Source organism: Aphis gossypii, chromosome 2 (assembly GCF_020184175.1).
Source record: "Aphis gossypii isolate Hap1 chromosome 2, ASM2018417v2, whole genome shotgun sequence".
Classification (NCBI taxonomy): Eukaryota; Metazoa; Arthropoda; class Insecta; order Hemiptera; family Aphididae; genus Aphis; species Aphis gossypii.
Genome location: NC_065531.1, coordinates 42,109,558 through 42,126,505, shown reverse-complemented (window position 1 = coordinate 42,126,505; position 16,948 = coordinate 42,109,558). Strand labels below are relative to the sequence as shown.

At 26.6% G+C, this 16,948-nt stretch overlaps 3 protein-coding genes across 9 annotated transcripts; 1 reads left to right on the top strand and 2 right to left on the bottom strand.

The window, feature by feature from the left end:
* Positions 1 to 3,285: 3,285 nt before the first annotated feature.
* On the bottom strand, positions 3,286 to 10,837 carry LOC114126944 (ankyrin repeat domain-containing protein 13D). 3 transcript variants are annotated; one of them, XM_050199747.1, is made up of 13 exons: positions 10,333 to 10,837; positions 6,750 to 6,885; positions 6,502 to 6,672; positions 6,292 to 6,435; positions 6,176 to 6,226; positions 5,439 to 5,622; positions 5,174 to 5,372; positions 4,994 to 5,110; positions 4,783 to 4,933; positions 4,563 to 4,724; positions 4,393 to 4,493; positions 4,248 to 4,333; positions 3,286 to 3,990 (listed from the first exon to the last, which is right to left on the bottom strand). In XM_050199747.1, exons 1-13 carry the CDS (start codon positions 10,498 to 10,500, stop codon positions 3,771 to 3,773), a joined length of 1,890 nt encoding a protein of 629 aa, XP_050055704.1. In that variant the 5' UTR covers positions 10,501 to 10,837; the 3' UTR covers positions 3,286 to 3,770. The 3 variants fall into 3 exon arrangements, with proteins under 3 accessions (XP_050055704.1, XP_027846800.1, XP_050055705.1); XM_050199748.1 differs by lacking the exon at positions 3,286 to 3,990 and adding an exon at positions 4,035 to 4,187; XM_027990999.2 differs by lacking the exon at positions 6,176 to 6,226.
* A 60-nt stretch (positions 10,838 to 10,897) lies between these two features.
* LOC114126945 (sulfiredoxin-1) lies at positions 10,898 to 13,612 on the top strand. Of its 5 annotated transcripts, none has more exons than XM_050199750.1 (4): positions 10,898 to 11,096; positions 12,473 to 12,547; positions 12,925 to 13,061; positions 13,268 to 13,612. In XM_050199750.1, the coding sequence occupies exons 1-4, from the start codon at positions 11,042 to 11,044 to the stop codon at positions 13,475 to 13,477; spliced, it is 477 nt and encodes a 158-aa protein (XP_050055707.1). In that variant the 5' UTR covers positions 10,898 to 11,041; the 3' UTR covers positions 13,478 to 13,612. The 5 variants fall into 5 exon arrangements, with proteins under 5 accessions (XP_050055707.1, XP_050055709.1, XP_050055711.1 ...); XM_050199752.1 differs by lacking the exon at positions 10,898 to 11,096 and adding an exon at positions 11,445 to 11,463; XM_050199751.1 differs by lacking the exon at positions 10,898 to 11,096 and adding an exon at positions 11,760 to 11,837.
* Positions 13,121 to 16,652, bottom strand: LOC114124509 (eukaryotic translation initiation factor 3 subunit E-like). Its single transcript, XM_050199749.1, has 9 exons — positions 16,376 to 16,652; positions 16,093 to 16,209; positions 15,859 to 16,020; positions 14,839 to 14,961; positions 14,547 to 14,779; positions 14,361 to 14,478; positions 14,065 to 14,276; positions 13,765 to 13,999; positions 13,121 to 13,700 (listed from the first exon to the last, which is right to left on the bottom strand). Exons 1-9 carry the CDS (start codon positions 16,463 to 16,465, stop codon positions 13,674 to 13,676), a joined length of 1,317 nt encoding a protein of 438 aa, XP_050055706.1. The 5' UTR covers positions 16,466 to 16,652; the 3' UTR covers positions 13,121 to 13,673.
* Between the last annotated feature and the right edge of the window lie 296 nt (positions 16,653 to 16,948).

The following is a 16,948-nucleotide window of genomic DNA, read 5'->3' as shown; positions in this document are numbered from 1 at the left end:
AGCATTGCTTCCCATCTTTATCGTAAATAAAAAGATTAATATACACTACACTATACTACTATAGTTGCCTCAAAATATGATCAGGTATAGTGAATAATTACATACGAATTTTCTCTCAGAATTAGATGAATACTATTATTTATGCAAAAGAACGTAATAATTACACAATAATGGTTAAAATAAATCTTAAGTACATTATATTAATTATTATTGAAAATTATATACAACTATTAAAAAAAATAATATCAGAAATCAATTGACACTACTTTATCACAATTATAATACCTATCACACGCGGCTTTTATAATAGTCCATACGATATTTGCATTTTTAATAATAATATATTGGTAATATTTTTTCTACCAAGTACTAAAGTACCTGACTATGAACATACCTCAACTGGAACTTATACTTGAAGTATTGTAATTATTTGAATAATGCATCAGTTTTGAGTTTTGACGGATCACCGTAATACGCAGTAGTAGACTTTAGTGGAAAGCCTCTATTCTCAACGCACTGGATTAAAAAGATAAATATAGATCGTTGGATATACACTACCTGGGTATAATACTTATTTTACATTATATTTTAGATGTATCTACACTGCACACGCGTTTTGCGAGACCGACGCTCTTAAAAGGATTAATATGTATATTGATGAATACCTATTACCCATTAGGTACCTATATAATAGTATAGAAATTATAATTTATTTATTTTATACTTGTAGACATTTTAAAAATATAATTTTATCGACATGTGTCAAGAATAACCTAAATCGTCATCTCGATTGTCTAAGTCTCATTGTAGTAGAAATTGGTGTTTAGGTAAAAAATTATACAATAGATACAATAGCTACTTAGGTACCTACTTATTAATGTGAACCAATAATATTTTATGCATGTAACCGTATATAATTTTTCTAGTTTTTTTTTTTTTCATGATCCGTCGTTATCAAAACAAAACTTGTTTTTTTTTAATCAGAGTAGGTGAGTATAACAATAAAAAATGTCATAATAAGACTGGAAATTTGGACGTAGAGCTCTTCTATTGTACCTTCGACCATTGTACCATCATTAATAATTTATGATCATTTATGTTTTTTTTTTACATAATATATTATACAATACCTATTTTAAATGCTCTGAATATTCTATACGATTTAATATTAATAAAATTTACTAGGTATCAACCTACTTATCAGAATACAAAATAACAACTCTGACGTTTATCCATCATCAGTAACATTGTTATTTAACTGATACTTACCTATCTATATAATATTGTGTAGGTATATAAAATGAGTGTTTTTTTTTTGTTACCGATACTTGCTTCTGAATTCTAACAGGTATAATAGCATGTTATTATACATATTCCATATACCAATACCAATTAATAATTCATATAAACTGTTTTTTCTTGCAATCAGTGCGTCTGTTTACTCTAGTACTCTACCCTGTATATATTAATAAGAAGTAGGTATGTGTTATTTTATACTATTTATTTATTACCTACCTACCTACAAGTGGTTGAATCATAACAATACATCCATTATTCATAAATAAAGTGCAACACAAAGTAATTAATCCAAATTAAACTACCTACTTTTTTATTATACCGTGTAATACAGTTACGTGTATGTACCTAATAAAGTAATAAATAAGGTAATAAACGTAGGTAGGTAATTAAATTTTTTGTTAACAGTATAGATTCATTGTTTTAAACAATTTAAACATTAAACTGAACAATTAAACATTTATAAAACATACAACTGTATAGAATTTTTATATTCAACAATTTTGTTTTTTATTTGGCACGCTGATTATAGAAAGTTATTAATACATTTTATTTAAGTATACTAAACTACCAACAAATATTATTTGATCAAATTGTAATGTATATAGTGAATATAGTTGTGCCTTATACATAGGTTTAATCACAGTCTACATTCAACAGTAATTTTTGCTATAGGTACCTCTTAAGTCTTGACAGAAACTATACTATGATTATTAAAAACAGAGTCCATGCCTATTTTATCTTCTATTTTTGAACCATTTTAGCTTACTGTTCAACCAGCTACTAAAATTATGATAAGTGTAAATAATTGATAAAAATTAATTTTCACAACTATCAAAATAATACAATTGTGAACCTAAAAATAGTATAATAGAATAATATAATCTATATAATGTACGTGAGGCATTTAAACCCAATGGTTATGGTACATAACTATCTGAATAATAAATACCTACCTATACTATTCTTCAGACTCTGATAACAAATATATATGATTTAATAGTATTCCCTACATACTTATTCTAAGACTAGAAGTCCTACAATTTTGTGAACACTTAATGTTTTAAATTATTTAGTAATTTAAATACTAATCAATGATTCATAAGATGACCATTTAAAAATTAAGTATTTAAGTATCAAAAGTATACAATAATAATTAATAAATGACAACATTAAAGACGTATACATTAGGTACATAATTTAATATATTCAACAACACAAAAAATCATTTAACTTCTGACTAGCTACATAAAATATTCCTCTTTATTTTGTTTTTTTTTTTTTTAGTTAATGTAAAATGATTAAATTAATACTTAAAAACATAATATATATATTTAAAAAATAATTGAATACATTTAAAAAATCAATACAAATAGCATTGGATAGTGGATAATGAGTTTACAAGTAATAAATAGAGTTACAAAATAGTTTAACAATATATTATATGTATATATATTATATTTTATATATAATATGACTCAATCATAAACAAATTTTAGTTCAAACATGATAAAAAATACAACTTTCATAAATAATTTTCTTAAAAGCTTAGGATAAATATTATAATAAGCATGCCAATAATATTATACTAATAGGTATTTTAAGTTTAACCATTTTAAAAATGTTGTACAAAATTGATTCACAGTAATAATAAAATAGGTGAATAATACATTCAGGTAGGTATACATTATAAACAAATAATTAATTATTGTTAAAAAATATTAAAATTCAGGGTGAATTACTTGTAATAGTTTACATATATTACTATAGATAAAAATATGAAACATAAGTAAAATGTTTTAAAAAGGAATTTCAACAATCTAATGACAAAAATAATAAATTAGAAATGTTTTATATACATAATATTATAAGATCTGTATCATATAATAGTAACCTCAGGTAGGTAACAGTGTTTTGCATAAAGTATCAGCAATGGGTGTGGCTAAAGTGTGCTGAATGTCATACTAACGAGAGTCATTTTATTATACCAATAACTGTCAATTGATTGCATTTTGCTAAGATTAACACAATAAAACAATTTTTGATGGTGGCTGATTGTAGTCGAAAAAACTGATTTAATAGAGGAGTGTGAACAAACCAAACCCAACAACAACTAATCGTCATCTGAGGTTACTCTCATATGGAAAGTATACTCTGCATATAAAAGCAATTTGCATAAAGAAGATCACAATTAAATTGTAATAAAATAAAATTAGCTGATAAACGGCGAGGTTAATAAAAAATGCTATGGGAAATTTGCTATACATATAATTACCTATTTAAGGAAAATTATATTGCACATATTTAAATCAAAAATATTTCCATAATATAAAAATATATCTGAATTTAAACTCTTTATAATTGTTAATTTCCCATCTTACAATCTCCATTCAGTTTGTAATTGCTTTGTACATTTTTAATGGGACACAAAATATAAAACAGTAATATAACAAGTTATAATAAAAAAAAATACATTATTTATCGGTCAGAGATAGTTGTAAAATTTTTTCTAACATTTCTTCTTCCATTCGTACTTGTAATTCAGCCTGCTTTTTTTCTTCAATCGACAATCTTAATACTGCTTTAAGATCAGCATCTGCATCATCAGCCGTTGCAATGTCAACTAAACCTGGATCATCTGATTGTGAAACCGCAGGCACAAATGTACTTTCAGTCAAACTTGCATGGATTGCTCTACAAGGAAATTAACTAAATATACATACAAGCCAAGCAAAGGTTGTAAAATGTTTTTTACACTAAATATATTAGTTGGATAATAAGTTAATAACCAATTTTTTAAATATTAAGTAACTTGGTCCAAGGTGGATTTATTTTTAGGTTCAAATTAGAGGAATTAAGCATTTTATTGTCCTCTCTTTTTAAATGGTAACCTGTTTAAATACACTTATATTGATAAATAAGTATGATAAAGTGTTTGTTCATATTTGTACCTTTGTAATTCTTCATCAGCTGGATCAAAATAGAGGTCATTGGGAGTATTTGGACGTTGAACTTGTAAAGCTTCCCAAATATCAACCTTTATAAAAAATGTATTAATATTTTTGTAAGCATAAAAATAATAAGATAATAACTTACTTGATCTTCTTCAGCACCGGTTTCTAAAAGACTCTGTCGAACAGCAAATTGAAGGAGTTCTTCATCATTATCCATACCAATTTGACGTCTCTGTTCAGCACCTTAAATAAATATCAATTTAATTAATACACATGTACATCATTTGAGTTGTATTAAAAATTTTATTTTACCAAGAACTACATAACTTCTGGGTGGGAAAAATACAGAATCTTCAACTACACAGAACATTTTTCCATCAGAGTCTAATGTTTGAACACCTTCTATAGCTTTATCTGTCCCAAATAAATTACCAAATGTAATTTGGGCATTAGAAATATGGTACAGTGGTATTTCTAAAAATTAATAACCATATAAGTATTCATTATTTAATTTATATTTAAGATTAAATACCAATTTTAACAGGAAATCCTGATGGGAGCTGCATTTCAATAAAATCCTTTAGTTTGGCAAAATGAGAACTTGTAATTGCCATTAAATCAACAATTGGCATGATCTGTTCCTTCAAACTAAGAGGGTAATCTTCACTAAGCCATAAATTAGCCTGAAAATGTTTCAAACCATGATTTTATACATGACATAATGAAATAATGTATAAACTTACTTTGATTTTTGTAACTTTTGTAGTTTGCTCAATTGGCTTCCGTATATATTTGCCTTTAATATCAACTAATTCGTCAAAATATTCAGCCATAGTGACTTCAAGTTCTGATTTAACTGGCTAAAAGACAGTTTTCTCAATACAAAATGTATAATTAAAAACTTAAAATTAATATTAACTTACACATGTTTCTTCACTTGAGCCTAAAATTGATTGAATAGGATTTTTAGTATTATTCAATTTTGCCTTTTCAGTTTCATTCATATGTTCTGTTCTTGATTTGGTAACAAATTCTACATTACTTGCATTAAATACTTTACAATTATAATCATTTATTATTTCTGATTTATCTTGCCGCCAGCCCCAAATACCACTTTTATTCCTAAAATACAAATAAAATAATGTGATAATATTTTTCTGAATTTCTCATAAAATATTCATAAAATACCTTTCAAAACTAATTTTTTTAGTATCTATATCAAAACTAACAATAGGAGCAGACAATCTGCTGGCTATTGTATCATCTGACGGACGCATCACTTCAATACCTTGATCTAAAGGTATCATTTGTATTTCTTCTACATATACCCTGTGTGTTTCATGATCTACTTCTAAAAATGTAGCTGATTTACCTAAAAAAACAAAATATTAAGTATTTGGTTAAGTTTGTTATCTTAAAAACTTTACAAAACAACATTAACTTATAACAATCTGTTTTATACAACATAAGGTCAACTTCCAATAAAACAATCTTAATAAAATAATAGAATAAATAATTTAATTACAGTTTTTTTTAATATATTGTGATTTTATTAGAAAAACTGTAGTTCAAATTTAAGTAATACATATGTATAATTGTCTATTAAAGAATGGTCAACACAAATTTATAATCAACAACAAATCATTAAAATGAAAACAGCATTTATAATGATACATTTTAATTTATAACTACTTTCCAAATTATGAAATTTCATTACATAAAACTAATTTCAAGCCAGTATTAAAGTTCAATGTGTAAAAAAATTGTTTAGGAAGCTTAAGATGTAATAACATATCTCAAGTCTACAAACAAATATAGGTTTATTAATATTAAACACTGCAATAATTTTAGCTAGGAAAACTATATTATATTAGGCAAAAAAATTAATTCTAGATGTTATATTTTTTTCTTATGAAAAATTTAACCTTTTTTAAGTTGAAATATGAACGTTCGTTCTGATTTGAAAAGCGTTGCAGCTGTAATATCATAACATAGTAAACATAAGCCATGCACACAAATAAAAATAACCAATTTCACTTACTTTGCCCCAAAAATATGTAACTTAAATTTCCACGTTCCCAATTACCCTGGTCAAAACCCAATAATGTGGTATCAATTCGCACATTAGATCCCTGTTTAAATATTTTATAAGTATCACTTGGACACATTCTTGATACTAATGGAACTAAAAATAAAATAATATTATAAATCTGATTCAAAATAATAAAATATTAAAATTTGAGTATCTTACCCCAACTAATGAATTCCCATTTCATTTCTACATAGAAATCAGGTGATTCTTCGAGTAGCTTTAAAAGTTTTGATACATCAGTAGCTCGATCTGAATGACGTTGATAATCTCTGTGTTCCATTACAAGCTTGACCATTTCTGGATCACCTGTGGCAATCGCTTCTTGCAATGCTAAACAAATTATTTAAATGATTTAAAATGTTATCAAAAGTACAAAAATTGTCATAATGTATATATATTTATTTTACCAGTCCACCCTTCATCATTTTTTACATTGACATTTGCTCCTTTATTTATTAATAATCTAGTTGATACCATATCGCCTAATGTTATGGCTAACATCAAAGGAGTACGACCTCTGGGATCTATTTTTTCTAGTTGATTCTAAAAAAAATAAATAAACAATATACATTTAAATATTAATGTATCCAACTCTTTTAGTTATATCAAAAATATACCTATTGTAAATTAAATAAATTTACACATACATTAAATTTAAAGCAATATGTGGTTTGTGTAAAACCAAACATCTAAACAGGTGGTGCATAACAAATTGTAAGATGTCAATAAAAACATATTTATGTAGGTTAATAATATAATAATTTTGGTAATTATTTTTATTTTACTATTTTAGAGATTCAAAAAAAATTAAGAAAAATAAATTATGGTGTATGGCACATTGTCAGTATAACGATTGTCACTATAGCTTGACATAATAAATTAAGGTATGGCACATAAATTGACTATATTCTGAAATACCACGTATTATCGACCAGTGTACCGTTACAAATAAATAATATTAGTACATGACAGCTTGTGCTACCACTGAAGTATCAAACATTTTATTTATGTTGTAAATCAGTATTTATTATAAAAAAAATCTAAGCAAAATGTTATTATCTTTACATCTTATACAAACAATTTAGAAAGTAAAAATATTTTTTGTTGAAAATAATGTCATAGGTATCATATTTTTTAAATGGTTTATAAATAATGAGATGAATATTAAAGTATAATGTTAGACTTAATTATTTTACACTATAGTCAAGTTTCTACTTCTATAATAACACTAATATAAATGTGGTCAATAAAGAAGAGTTTCATAAGTCAATAAGCTCATACAGTAATGTATCTAAAGCATAACTATTATTCTGGAATTACTGAATTAACTATCATCATAAAGTATAAGTTTAAACTGAGATCTAACTTTAGATCCATGTTTTTTTTTTAATAATTTTGTTGATTTTTTAAAACTGTCTTTATGTGTCCTAAATTTGTTATACAATAAAAATAACACATAAAATAAATGTGGGAATGAAGTAATAACAAATGAGGCTAACTTTGATCAGCTACATTATATAAATGAATTTGACTTTAACCAGTTTTTAAATTATTTTCTCATAATGTAAAAGTAATATATATTGTCAACTAAAATTTTATATTGGAACAATTTAAATTAAGAAACAATTAAATTTTTTATAATAAATATAGCTTATAAATTGTCCAAACTTAAGCCATATGAGGGCATGTTAATGTGTGAAAGACAAACATAATAAACTTAACGACAAGTATTCTCAAAAGTTAAGAAGATTATTTGTAAAAAGTATTGTATCTTTTTTTTTAACAACATACAAGTACCTATATTGATTTATGCTTTTAAGAAGCCATTTCTATGTGATAATTTAATTAATTTAATTGTATTAGATATTGTTCACTTGTATGTATACATAAATATTATCTTATAAACTACTTTTTATAAACATTTTTAAAATAATATAGTATTTATATTTTATAGTAAAATATAGTTAAATAAACACATAAATAGGTGTTTCTATATATGTAAATTAATTCATTTTATAAATTATGCCTAAAGGCTTTTGTAATTAAATAGTACAATATATTATATATTAATACAGGAATATAAAAATAAGATGTATGAATTAGATTTAATATGATTCTAATAACTGATAAATATTAAGAAAATAAATATTATAATAGTTATAGTTTACAATCAACATCATAATACATAAATGATAAATTATCTTATAATAATAATTAAAGTAAATTAATATAATCTGAGAAGGAATTTCAGATTTTCCTATAGATTTTCTTTACTCTTATTAATGGATCATTTTTAAAAAAATTAATACATTGGATAGATATATAGAAAATATCATTTGACCTAATAGTACTACTATTCATTTTGAAATTTATTTTTTGGAGTACCTATTCTAGGGTTAACTATTTTACCTTAAATTAATTTTGTTAAAAATTAATTTCAAGTCAATTCCCTATGTCTGTTTTAAGTAAAGGTAAGTTTAGCCTCATTGAATTAGGATCATAATGGTGTCTGGGATACTCATAACTATCAATTTTAAGTATAAATCTGACAAAGGCTAGAAACCTATTTAACTTGTTCTATCGGGTTGATGCATTTTTTGGTATATTGGGGCCATACTATAAAACTATGTCTAACCAAATATTGAACTAATGTTTAACATGTCACTAAACAAGATGAGAGAGTTGAAATTCATCATATCTCACATCCAAACAAATCCACGGACACACATTTTTTAGTTATAATAATGTTATCAATGTGTAGGCAAAAGTTTAAAGATGGGGTCAAGAGAAAGCCTAAATCATTTATAATATTTATGCAAGCTGCAAGGCATATATTATTACCTAAATAATAGTTGTATTATAAAAGTTTTTGAGCTCAATAAAAGAATATTACCTATCTATCTTACATCCAGACATAAGCCAATTACATGACATTGTACTAGCTACAAATGTGTCCAAATTCCTATAGATTTTTTCAATCGGTTAGGGATGTAATACTAAGGAATAAGTTTGTATCATCAGTGATGGTCTAACTATATATTTTTATTAAAATATTATTATGTAATAAATCACAGTTAATAATATTAATTTCATACTCATCCCTCAAAAAGAATTTAATTTTTTAAATCATCAAATAATAATTTAAGTTGTTGGTATGTCATTAGTTTTAAAAGTAGAAAAGTACATTTTTGGTTACTTAAAAATAAATATTTCAGAAACAAAAATAATACACTAACATTTATAATGACAATCATTTTAATATCTGCGGCACTTAAGTTACATAGATTATAAAAGGTTATTAAATTAAAATTATTGGTTGTACAATGTTTACAAAGTATAGTTACACCAAATAATCTTTTTTTCAAACATATATGTTACAAAACAATGTATATTTAACTGAGCAAATTTCAAATTTAAGTTTTTAGTAGATAGGTACCACAACTAACAGATAGATTTTGATAATATATATAATTTTTGTTTTAATGAAATTATATTTAAAACAAGAAACACTTAGCCACTTAGGTAAGTAATTACAATTTATAACTTAGGTAATAAATTAATAAATGATTTTTGCAAATCAACCAAATAAAAATGCAAAGATCCTTATTTAAAAATTAATTAATTAATTAGTTGATAAAAAAATAAAAAATAATTACATTATGATTTTAAATTCTTCCAATTTAATGAAGTTATTATAAAAACCTTTTGATAAACAAACATAGGTATTTATAAAAACAGACAGGGAAACACACTGAGAAATAAAGTTGGGACCAATTATTACCTATTCCCATGATTGTTCTCTCTAGTGAGGTTTGTTCCCAACCAACTGTGATTGAAATAATAAATAAAATGTACTATAACTTGTAAGGTAACTAAGGTATGTGATTATGCACAAGGTAAATATAAAAAATAAAAATATACTATATAGATAAATTGAATATGTTTAGGAGTTATGCAAACCAGTACTTTAGCAACATTGACACGACTTACCTGGCTGGTAGGAAGTTGATTGGAACAGATCGCGTCCAACTTCTCCTCGAGCAATTTATGTTCACGCAACCATATTAGATAATGCAATGGGAAATCGACCCTGGCGCGTGCCTCCCATCGTTGGCTGGTTCCGGGCTCTGGTTGTCTGTCAGAGGATAAGGAGGACATATCTGCTTAAGTCTGATACACCGACAATTTCACAGTGGCAACACAATATTATACTTCCGGGAAGTAATTAAAAATTAAAACTACATGAACATTGTGGCGACGACGATGTGATGGTGACCACTAACCACCCACCGCACATAGACTATATTAGACTATAGACAGGTATAATGTACGCACACTCATACAACAACACAAACCGAAGTCAGACGCGCGCGCGCATAGAGTTTAATAATAAATAAAATATAATATTATGGCAGTCGTCTAATTAAATACAGCAATTATAGTATTAAGTTGGGTAAAAAATTGACTATCGCAGGAACGAACTGATGAACTGTAGCTACCTACAACTGGCTACTACAATATGGAGAAGTATCGACGGTAAAAAGTTCAAACTGTTCAAAGCTGATAATAGAAGCCCGAACAGTGAGCTTAACCGTTGATTCGCCGAGTAGGGTTCGACCTAACGAGTAATTTAGAATATTTTAAGGTGCAATCACTGTGATCTTGACAAATATTACTTTTTACCACACAATATTAACATATGTATTGTTATTTACAGTCATTCGTGCGGCGCCGCGCCGCCGCAGTATGGAGCGGTATGTACTAACCGTCAAACTATAATATTATAATAAGTACGCAAGTAATAAGCATACATAATTAAAGTCATGAACACAATAATAATAGCTATGGCATGTACTACGTACTATAATATTATTTATTAATATTTATTATCTGATATTCGCGGGTGTGTCGGTTATCAGTTATCTCAGTCCGAGATGCAGCAGCAGATAGCGATTGTGGTACTTTACCGAAAGTACCTGGAAGAAAAATAGTTAAATTAACTTCCTACTTCCTAGCCAATCTCAAAGTAATTCAAATTGGACGATATTTCAATCATTAAGAATTTAGTATTCTTAAGAAAACCTCGTACCTGTAAGAATTGACCTATTACACAATTTAAAAGTGAGATTATTATCTAGGGCCCACGTAGGCTTTTTATTGATATTATTATTTTTAAGAGGGTTATGACCTTTTTGAAAACTAACATTCAATACTCAAACTGGTGAACGAAAATTTGCTGTCACACCAGACATTATCAAATACACCAAACTATTAATGTATGATGTATAATAACCTCGTAATATTATAAGTATTAAGTTATAACGATCCCATTATCCCAACGATTTTTCTGTCTTCTAATTAAAGCATCAAGTGATTCCCACCGACCGAGCTTTCGTGCCACCACTAACGGTTAACAGTTCAGCACCGCACTACAGGCTACCTGGTTACAGCAAATAGCAATCGCCAGTCGGCAGTCACCTTTCTAGCTCGATAAGGTATCGATTTCGACTATACCTTCATTATTTTTTGATTATATGCTTCATTTTCAAAGTATAATATTGAAATAAAAAATATTTTATCGTGTAGGCGGAGCTATATGTGCGCCATATGTGCGCCAATGTTAAACAACTATAATTATCTTCTGCGTCATTAGGTAATGATTCATCGCTATATTATTCGCACGTGGCACATCGTTCATATTATCACAGAATAAATATTATTTATATCTTGCTTATGATTCTATTGGTAAAACTGGTCAGAAGCCTTATAACTTTGCTAACTAGCTGTTCGATATTATAACAGCAGCTGCACCAACGCCTGCAGCAAGCTGCCGTTGTAGTCATATTCTCTAATAAATCTGATAATAAAAAAATATATATGTAAATTGTACTTAGATATTTTTATATAGTTGGTAAATTATATACTCAAGCTTTGAACTAGAAATACATAAAACAAAATTACCAAACCGAAAGGGAGGGGATTATCGTTTGAGAAATTACTCAATAGACTATAGCCATTAGTATCTCGGAAGTGGCAATAAATTGACATGATTCATGAAAGCTGTTCAGTATAAATTAGTTACATAATAACAATTGTATTAATACTAGTTTTTATTTTTATTATAATGTAGTATCTTGGTCTGTTACTCAAAACCCACATGTTATGAATCAATTTAAAAGATTTGTAGTATCCAGATCAAATTTAGGTAAGAAAATTTAAAAATATTTACAAAATAGTATTGATAGTAGGTAGAAATTAATAGTTACAATACGTGCCATAAAAGATAAATTAATTTCATAGCTCTTGAGATACATATTGATAGTAATTAAAAAAATTTAAAAACATTTTATAAAGAATTAACTTAATCACATTAAAATTGACACCAAATGAAGAACTGTTTAACTTTTAAACAATCAATTATTTTCATAATAGATCTTGCACGGATTAAAAAAGTTAAAAATCATGTCAACTGTAAAAAATATTTTTTAGCAAGTTAAATTAATTTTAACAAGCTATGAAAATAAGTTGAAAAAAAAATATGTTTGTTAAAATGGATACTTGCAAATAATAAAATTGTTTTAGTTATGAACAAAAGGTGTACAAGTGTACATTCGGCTGGTATTGAACAAATACATGAAATGCCACTTAATGAAATCATAAGACCAATTCCACCACAAGTGGATGAAGAAAAGGTTAAAAGTTTAATGGATACTTTGTCTGTAAGTGTATTACAATATTTAATGATGATAAAATACAAAATAAAAAAAAAACAACAATCTAAACAAAAAAATTATAAGTTTTAATATATACATTTTATTGAATAGAATATAAAATTGTTTATTTGTATAAATAAATAAGCTTTTTCTTAAATTTAAATCTACACTTATTTTACAATTATAATAATAAAAAAAAAAATTGAATTTAGGACCCAGATCGGACAGATTCAGTACCACCAATAGACGTATTATGGATCATAGGAAGAGAAGGTGGTAATTATTTTTATTCATTTGGTGGATGTCATAGATATGCTGCTCACAAACGTTTAAAAAGAGATACAGTAAAAGTAAAATTGGTATCTTCAACTATTCAAGACTTACACAGCTACCTAGGAGCATCCACACCTGATCTTAAATAATAATATTATTTCATTAATGTTAATTAATTTAAAATGGATTTTAAGGGTTTTGGGATTTCAAAAAACTCCAGCAAATGAATTGATAATTATTTTAATTATAGAAAATAAATAAATAAAATAACATTTCATGAATAATATTATTCTTGTTTTATTGGAAAAAAACATTTGTTGAGAACTTACCATTGTTAACAGTTTTTTAGGGATTGTACCAAAGTGGGTCTTGCTGAAAATATATAAATACTTATGAAAAAAATATTACAAAGGAAAATTTAACACATTTAACTTACTTCTTGAGTTTTAGCTTTAACTTTTCTCTCAATGAGTTGTTGAAGTGCTTCTGATCGCACTGATAATGTGTCTATTTTCTCTAAAAGTTGTTGGTAGGGTGATAAAGGTTGTGTTCCCATAACAACATGTCCAAGTTTTGAGTCAATTTTTGCATCTAACCTGGCATTCCTAATAAGGTTTACAATCCAGCACTCGGCTTCTTCTGGGTTCATATTAAGCTTTTCAGCTAACATACTAAATAATAAAGAAATGATATAAGTATAATGAAATTATAAATATAATATAAAATATATACATACCCAATACTAATACACTGATGAATACGACAAAATGTTTCAAAAATCATCAAACGAGCATTTTCTACAAAATCATCAAGACATGCAGTTAAGAAGAAGTCGTTAAAAAGAACAATTTGGCATTCGTGTAGTTTGTCTCTAGCTCCTTCAAAATCAAAATTAACGTAAAGATTTTCTAGAAGTTCAGTAATAGGGTCACGGTAGGTATACGATTCCTAAACACAATATTAGTATTAATAATTTTTTTTATATAATGATAAACAATTAATTAAAATTTTATGAAATGTTGTTAAACTTACCTGTTGAATAACCTTAACCAGATCCTTCATAGCTGCTCTTCTTGAACGATTAATGATTACTGCAGTGGCCAAGTAGCGAAGGATATGTGGGCACATGGTTTGAATTGCATTTAAATAACTGATAACAAACTAATTTGTAAATATATAATATAATATGGTATTTTTACTGGTAATAACAAATATTACTTTGGCCTATACAGAAACATATCAATAATAAGGTCACGTCCCTTAACATGATTGAAAAACACAAATAAGCTCCAGTGAATTAGCCATGTTCGTTGTTGCAGCAAATGCAATGGAGAACCATTTGTATTGGAATCAATATACTCTCGCAGTTTGTTTAAATCTTCCAGAGCAGTTTCCCAGTTTTGAATAAGAATTTCAGATGCTAATTTTCCCCAGAGAACATTCAAATAGTTCTAAAGAATAATTTAAATATTAGAAATTTAATAAGAATTTTACACATTAATAAATTTACCTTATCAGAAGGCGACATGACTAATAAATAAAAGTACAAATGACTTGTTGTACCAGCATAATTTCCACAATCATAATGGTACTTGGCAAATTTATACATACTTTCCATCATTTCTACTTTAAACTAAACAAACAAACAAAAAAAAAAAAAATAGTTATTATTTATTACATACTAAATGATATTTATACTTCTATTACATAATTGTATTTAATTAATTTAAATGGTGGAAACTTTCTAATTTTTGTAACTACCATGATGGTAATATAAAATATTTAGTTCTATAGTGTGATTATAGGATTTCTTATAAACGCACTAAACTATATTAGCTCGCAGAAAAAGAACATACCTAAGAAGCGCGAGATTATTCTCATTCCGCAGCGAGTTTAAAATTTTTCTATTGAATGACCACAATTTATTTTTATATGTTTCCAAAAACTTTAAGATTTAAAGATACTATAATTAATATTTTCATAAATCACCGAATATATTGGCAACATATTAATATAATTTGTTGGTTCAATTATTTTACCCTGAGAGGTTTAGAGAAGATGCCTTTTATCCCTACTTTCTGATCTAAAAATTGTGGGCATTAAATTAAATCAATACTAATACCTTAATAGGTAGACACATTAACCCTAGTAGCCAATATAACATGAAAAATGGTAGTCTTAACACTAAAATTTCAATTATGAGATAGTCACAATAACCAGAAATTTCCATTTATACAACATATTATATTAAATAAGATAAAAGCATGACATTAAACATTGTATAAAGATTTAAGATTTTTAAAACTAAGGAAGTTAAAAATATTATTCTCACTCAAGGTCAGTTCTTGTAATTGCCACTATACTTATAATTCAGTTAAAGTAATTTAATACTACTAAGTACCTTAAAAAATAAATTTAAAAAAAAAAATCAGTTTAAATAAAATCTAAAACCACAACCAATCAAAATTTTAAGAATTGGAGTTTAAAACAATATCAATAATAATCTATGTAGAATAAAAATAAAACTTACATTGAATTCAGTGGTCAAATAGGTTGACAATGTCTTAGGATCTCTCATAGTTTCCATATTTTTCATGACTTTATCATCTTTAAGAAAATTCATCACCACATCAACTTCACTTTGAAACTGATTAAGCTGTGATACAATTTGATCTCTTCTTGTTTTCATTTCCTAAAATCATGTTTCAATAAATTAGAAAACATCATCGGTTGTAAGTTCTAGAGTAATAAGCTAGGTACATACCTCAGGTACTTCTTTTTCAGGATTCAACTGCTTGTAAATTTCAATAACATAATCCATCATATTAGTCTTATTAAGAATGTCTAATTTGGCTTGCAAAATTTCATTTTCGTTGTAAATCTAAACAAATGGTTTGAGGTCAGTCAAAAATTGTATAACAAATACTGACAGTAAAGGATCATGCAAACACTGCACAATACGGAAATAAGTCAATTCTAGAGAGAACTGTATGTAAACGATCAATATTTCTACTTAGACAAAACAAGAAAAATAGAAAAACCCTTACCTTTTTAGCCCACAAAAACTCCAGCAGTGGAGCGACCAAATGCCGGTCCAGGTATTTTGTCATCTTGCTCGTCAAATCGAACTTGGCCATATTTGTGAGTAACTGAAAATTCCGTAATGTAATGAATGTAAAAACTAACACAATATTTCAAAAATCAGCATAAGCTGTAAGGAAGAAAAAGTATATAGTAATTATTATTCATTAAAGCTAAAACGCCTGATCAAGAAACTCGAAAGCTTCAAAACGTCAGAGTGGCGTTACATTTAATATTTTGAGGTTACGTACTTATGTTACTTCGTTAGTGTAGTATCGCGCGTTTCCAAAGACACTGTACGCATACTCATACTCCTTCCATATTCCACCCATTATTCTGTGATGAAATATATATATAATTTTTATTTATTATACTTATACATACTATATTATACTAAGTAGGTATTAAATATAAATATTTAAGTATATACTATATAGGTATTAACTATTATATATCTTAGTATTTTACTTTAGTATAATATTTATTTTATTATACTATATACCTACTATATTTCAAGTATTTCAATTTTCAACCTTAGT

Coding starts and splice junctions, on each gene's coding strand:
- LOC114124509 (XM_050199749.1), bottom strand. CDS start 16,465: ATGGCCAAGTTCGATTTGACGAGCAAGATGACAAAATACCTGGACCGG. Junction 14,479..14,546: donor ATGTTTCTGTATAGGCCAAA/GTAATATTTGTT, acceptor GTTTGTTATCAG/TTATTTAAATGCAATTCAAA. Junction 13,701..13,764: donor TTAAAGCTAAAACTCAAGAA/GTAAGTTAAATG, acceptor ATATATTTTCAG/CAAGACCCACTTTGGTACAA.
- LOC114126944 (XM_050199747.1), bottom strand. CDS start 10,500: ATGTCCTCCTTATCCTCTGACAGACAACCAGAGCCCGGAACCAGCCAA. Junction 4,494..4,562: donor CAGAAGTTATGTAGTTCTTG/GTAAAATAAAAT, acceptor TATTTATTTAAG/GTGCTGAACAGAGACGTCAA. Junction 3,991..4,247: donor GCTGATGAAGAATTACAAAG/GTACAAATATGA, acceptor ATTTCCTTGTAG/AGCAATCCATGCAAGTTTGA.
- LOC114126945 (XM_050199750.1), top strand. CDS start 11,042: ATGTATTGTTATTTACAGTCATTCGTGCGGCGCCGCGCCGCCGCAGTA. Junction 12,548..12,924: donor AGTATCCAGATCAAATTTAG/GTAAGAAAATTT, acceptor AAATTGTTTTAG/TTATGAACAAAAGGTGTACA. Junction 13,062..13,267: donor GTTTAATGGATACTTTGTCT/GTAAGTGTATTA, acceptor AATTGAATTTAG/GACCCAGATCGGACAGATTC.